The sequence below is a fragment of the Mustelus asterias genome, unplaced genomic scaffold, assembly GCF_964213995.1.
Source record: "Mustelus asterias unplaced genomic scaffold, sMusAst1.hap1.1 HAP1_SCAFFOLD_950, whole genome shotgun sequence".
Lineage (NCBI taxonomy): Eukaryota > Metazoa > Chordata > Chondrichthyes > Carcharhiniformes > Triakidae > Mustelus > Mustelus asterias.
This window is the reverse complement of record NW_027590896.1, coordinates 119,274-125,000: the sequence shown is the minus strand read 5'-3', so window position 1 is coordinate 125,000 and position 5,727 is coordinate 119,274. Positions and strand designations below refer to the sequence as shown.

The window sequence follows — 5,727 nt, the reverse complement described above, 5'->3', positions numbered from 1 at the left end:
ATCGGCGGGGGGGGGGGATTTGGAACTCAGCCAGGTCTCCGTTCCCGGCTGGGGGGTGGGGGAACGGGGGGTGAATCCCAGCCCCGAGTGAGGTCGGAGAATCCCAAACCACAGGTTGGAATGTTCCCATCTCGCCCGCCACACTCGCTGGCACAGCGGGTTAGCGCTGCTGCCTCACAGCGCCAGGGACCCGGGTTCAATCCCAGCGGCACGGTGGCACAGTGGGTTAGCGCTGCTGCCTCACAGCGCCAGGGACCCGGGTTCAATCCCAGCGGCACGGTGGCACAGCGGGTTAGCACTGCTGCCTCACAGCGCCAGGGACCCGGGTTCCATTCCCGGCTTGGGGTCACTGTCTGTGCGGAGTCTGCACGTTCTCCCCGTGTCTGCGTGGGTTTCCTCCGGGTGCTCCGGTTTCCTCCCAAAGACGTGCTGGTTAGGGTGGATTGGGCCGTGCTAAATTCTCCCTCAGTGTTACCCGAACAGGCGCCGGAGTGTGGCCACTAGGGGGATGTTCACAGTAACTTCATTGCAGTGTTAATGTAAGCCTTACTTGTGACACTAACAAATAAACTTTAAACTTGACACTCACGCACACTCTCTCCCACAAGCTCTGCACTTTAACCTGGTGTTGTTAAACTTCTTACTGTGTTTACCCCAGTCCAACGCCGGCATCTCCACATCAGGCCTGGTTGAGGGCCAGTCACTGGTAGCTCCGTCCTGTGGGAGGTGTGGGAGTGCCGCTCTCCGCGACGCCCTCCTGCCTGCTGGGAATTCCGGGGTACATTACGGTCAGGGTGAGGGTGGTGGGGACTGGCTGGTGCCATTTGCCCTCGAGCGGGGACGGAAGGTTTGTCGGTGTGTCCCCAAAGCCCCTGATTAGCAGCGGAGGCGGGCTTTGCGTTGCGAGGAGTCTGATTGCATTTTGATGTTGTCAGCGAGTTGCTGCCATCTGCCTTGTCTTCCCGAGCTTTGCGCTTGTCTGCTTTTGACACTCTATCTGTCCTGTTGTCGCTGTGGCTCCCAGCAGTGTGTGACAGCGTTTACAGGTGACTGCAGACTCTCTCTGGGCAATCTTACCCAGCAATGTCTGGAACGTCACTCATTCCCCAGATCAGCAACTCTCCAATCCTTTGATTCCTCTTGGTAAATTTATTCATGGGACGCGGGCGTCTCTGGCTAGTCCAGCATCTACTGCCCCTCCCTAATTGCCCCTTGACAGGGTGGTGGGTGAGCTGCTGCCTTCTTGAAGCCGCTGCAGTCCCCGTGTGGTGTAGGTACACCCACAGTGCTGTTAGGGAGGGAGTTCCAGGATTTTGACCCCAGCGGCAGTGAAGGAACGGCCGGTATATTTCCCAGTCAGGATGGTGAGTGACTCGGACCAGGTGGGGGTGTTCCCCAGGTATCTGCCGCCCTTGTCCTTCCAGATAGAAGTCTCACAACACCAGGGTTAAAGTCCAACAGGGTTTATTTGGAATCGCGAGCTTTCAGAGCGCTGCTCCTTCATTAAGTGAGGTCCTTCTAGATGGAAGTGGTGGTGGGTTTGGAAGGTGCTGCCTAAGGAGCCTTGGTGAGTCGCTGCGGTGCATCTTGTAGATGGGACACACGCTGCTACTGAGCGTCGGTGGTGGAGGGAGTGAGTGTTTGTGGATGGGGGGCCAATCAAGCGGGGCTGCTTTGTCCTGGATGGTGTCGAGCTTCTTGAGTGTTGTTGGAGCCGCTCCATCCAGGCGAGTGGGGAGTGTTCCATCACACTCCTGACTTGTGCCTTGTAGATGGTGGACAGGCTTTGGGGAGTCAGGAGGTGAGTTACTCTCCGCAGGATTCCCAGCCTCTGACCTGCTCTGGGAGCCACTGTGTTTATACGGCTGGGTCCAGTTCAGTTTCTGGTCAATGATAACCCCCAGGATGTTGATAGTGGGGGATTCAGTGATGGTGACCCCCAGGATGTTGATAGTGAGGGATTCAGTGACGGTAACCCCCAGGATGTTGATAGTGGGGAATTCAGTGATGGTAACCCCCAGGATGTTGATAGTGGGGGGATTCAGTGATGGTAACCCCCAGGATGTTGATAGTGGGGGATTCAGTGACGGTAACCCCCAGGATGTTGATAGTGGGGGATTCAGTGATGGTAACCCCCAGGATGTTGATAGTGGGGAATTCAGTGATGGTAACCCCCAGGATGTTGATAGTGGGGGATTCAGTGATGGTGACCCCCAGGATGTTGATAGTGAGGGATTCAGTGATGGTGACCCCCAGGATGTTGACAGTGGGGGTTCAGTGATGGTAACCCCCAGGATGTTGATAGTGGGGGTTCAGTGATGGTAACCCCCAGGATTTTGATAGTGGGGGATTCGGTGACGGTAACCCCCAGGATGTTGATAGTGGGGGATTCAGTGATGGTAACCCCCAGGATGTTGATAGTGGGGAATTCAGTGATGGTAACCCCCAGGATGTTGATAGTGGGGGGATTCAGTGATGGTAACCCCCAGGATGTTGATAGTGGGGGGATTCAGTGATGGTAACCCCCAGGATGTTGATAGTGGGGGATTCAGTGATGGTAACCCCCAGGATGTTGACAGTCGGGGGATTCAGTGATGGTAACCCCCAGGATGTTGGCAGTGGGGGATTCAGTGATGGTAACCCCCAGGATGTTGATAGTGGGGGATTCAGTGATGGTAACCCCCAGGATGTTGATAGTGGGGGATTCAGTGATGGTGACCCCCAGGATGTTGACAGTGGGGGTTCAGTGATGGTAACCCCCAGGATGTTGATAGTGGGGGTTCAGTGATGGTAACCCCCAGGATGTTGATAGTGGGGGATTCGGTGACGGTAACCCCCAGGATGTTGATAGTGGGGGATTCAGTGATGGTGACCCCCAGGATGTTGATAGTGGGGATTCAGTGATGGTGACCCCCAGGATGTTGATAGTGGGGGATTCAGTGATGGTAACCCCCAGGATGTTGACAGTGGGGGATTCAGTGATGGTAACCCCCAGGATGTTGATAGTGGGAGATTCAGTGATGGTAACCCCCAGGATGTTGGCAGTGGGGGGATTCAGTGATGGTAACCCCCAGGATGTTGATAGTGGGGGGATTCAGTGATGGTAACCCCCAGGATGTTGATAGTGGGGGGATTCAGTGATGGTAACCCCCAGGATGTTGATAGTGGGGGATTCAGTGATGGTAACCCCCAGGATGTTGACAGTGGGGGATTCAGTGATGGTAACCCCCAGGATGTTGATAGTGGGAGATTCAGTGATGGTAACCCCCAGGATGTTGGCAGTGGGGGGATTCAGTGATGGTAACCCCCAGGATGTTGATAGTGGGGGGATTCAGTGATGGTAACCCCCAGGATGTTGATAGTGGGGGGATTCAGTGATGGTAACCCCCAGGATGTTGATAGTGGGGGGGATTCAGTGATGGTAACCCCCAGGATGTTGATAGTGGGGGTGATTCACTGTAACCCAGTATGTGTGACAATAATAAATCAAATCTATGTACTTATCTGAGGGGTTGAGGTGGAGCTTTGTGTTAGAATTTGTGTTTGAAATGTGGATGGTGGGACTGATGTGTGAGGAGAGATTGACCAGGTTAGGATTGTTTTCCCTGGGGTTCAGACGAATGAGGGGGGATCTCACAGAGACTTATAAAATTCTAACAGGACTAGACAGGGTAGATGCAGGGAGGATGTTCCCGATGGTGGGGGGAGTCCAGAACCAGGGGTCACAGTCTGAGGATTCGGGGGAGACCATTTAGGACGGAGGTGAGGAGACATTTCTTCACCCAGAGAGTGGTGAGCCTGTGGAATTCATCACCACAGGAAGTAGTTGATGCCAAAACATTGAATGTATTCAAGAGGCGGCTGGATAGAAAGTTAAAGTTTTATTTATTAGTGTCAGAAGTAAGGCTTACATTAACACTGCAATGAAGTTACTGTGAAATTCCCCTAGTCGTCACACTCCGGCGCCTGTTCGGGTAACACTGAGGGAGAATTTAGCACGGCCCAATGCACCCTAACCTGCACATCTTTGGACACTAAGGGGCAATTTAGCACGGCCAATCCCCCTAACCCGCACATCTTTCAGATTGTGGGAGGAAACCCATGCAGACACGGGGAGAACGTGCAAACTTTGCACAGACGGTGACCCAAGCCGGGAATCGAACCCGGGTCCCTGGCGCTGTGAGGCAGCAGCGCTAACCCACTGTGCCGCCCATATATAGCACTGGGGGGCGAATGGGATCAAAGGTTATGGGGAGAAAGCAGGATGAGGCTATCGAGTTGGATGATCAGCCGTGACGGTGATGAATGGGGGAGCAGGCTCGAAGGGCCGAATGGCCTCCTCCTTCTCTTATCTATGTTAAAATGCCTCTCTTTTCTCTCCCCCCCCCTCCCCCCCCCTTCCCCCTCTGCAGTCTCCCTCAACAACTCCAGCGGGGACGGACACCGGGATCACGGCGAGCTGCCGCCCTCCGACATCCCGCTGATTGCCGGCATGGCCGGGGGGGCGGCCTTCCTGCTGCTGCTGATCGTGGGCGCCGTGGCAGCGGCGCTGTGTTACCGGCGGCACCGCGCCAAGGCGGCGGAGGGTCACCGGCCCGCCCTGCATCTCAGCACCCTCACCAGCCCCAAGCGAGGGGCGGCGGGGGGAGGGGGAGGGGGAGGGGGCAACAACAACGGCTCCGAACCCAGTGACATCATCATTCCCCTCAGGACTTCCGACAGCACCTTCTGCCCCCACTACGAGAAGGTCAGCGGCGATTACGGCCACCCCGTCTACATCGTGCAGGAGATGCCCCCTCAAAGCCCAGCCAACATCTACTATAAAGTATGAGGGACCGGCGGGATGGGGCCGAGGGGGGGGGGGGGAGCGGAATGGAGGGGGTAACAGGCGGTGAGGGGTGAGGAGGGGGAATGGAGGGGGTAACAGGCGGTGAGGGGAGGGAATGGAGGAGGTAACAGGAGGGGGGAGGCGATGGATGGACGAGGGGGGAGGAAAGGGTTTGGGGAACCAATGGATGATTGCAAACAGTGTTTCCATCCGGAACTTTCTACACCTCCCCGTCACTGCTTCTGAGAAGTCTTGAGGGGGAGGGGGGGAGAGGGGAGGAGGTGGGAGGGCGTGGGGGGTGGGGAATCTTGCACAGGAGGGGCGGGGAGTGAGAAAGGACGGGGCTTGGATCCACTGCCTTTGAGTTGACAAAATGGCAGAGAGTTGACCAAACCAGTTGGTTTCCCCGGGGAGAGGGGGGGGCCACCTTAATACAGCAGTCTTCAGAACTGTCCGGAAACTCTCCTCTCCTAACCTCTTCCCCACATCCACCATCCCCCCCCTCTCCCACCCCCGCCTTGCCCCACCCCCCACTCCAACCCCCCCCTCTCCTCAGTTGGGTTTCCGACTGAAGACTTGGCCACATGGACAGACTGAATGTGCGGCCTGCCTCGGGATGTCGTTTGGAGGATTGTCCAATGGTGTCGACCCACACCGGGTCCAAGGGGGACGGGTGGGGGAGGGTGAGGGGGGACGGATGGGGCGCTGAACATTCTGCCCCACGGACAGAGAGAGGGAGAGACACTAGGGGTGGAACTAGGAGCTCCACCGAACACTTCGCGGAGTGAAGACCTTGCTGGGAATCTGGGATTTGGGAATTGGGAAATCTCTCATCCAGGATTTGGGAATTGTGCGCGGGTGGAGGGGGGTTCGGGGCTGGTTTTGCCTTGGGTCTGAAT

General features: G+C 56.4%; 1 protein-coding gene across 1 annotated transcript in view; it reads left to right on the top strand.

Annotated features, from left to right (window-relative positions):
* Nucleotides 1–4,831, top strand: part of LOC144487653 (ephrin-B2a-like) — a gene marked incomplete at its 5' end in the record, with an annotated part of 11,486 nt that extends 6,655 nt beyond the window's left edge. Inside the window, one exon of the mRNA XM_078205730.1 lies at nt 4,413–4,831. Coding sequence (XP_078061856.1) covers nt 4,413–4,831 — 419 coding nt within the window. The remainder of the gene's footprint in view (nt 1–4,412) is intronic.
* Nucleotides 4,832–5,727: the final 896 nt, after the last annotated feature.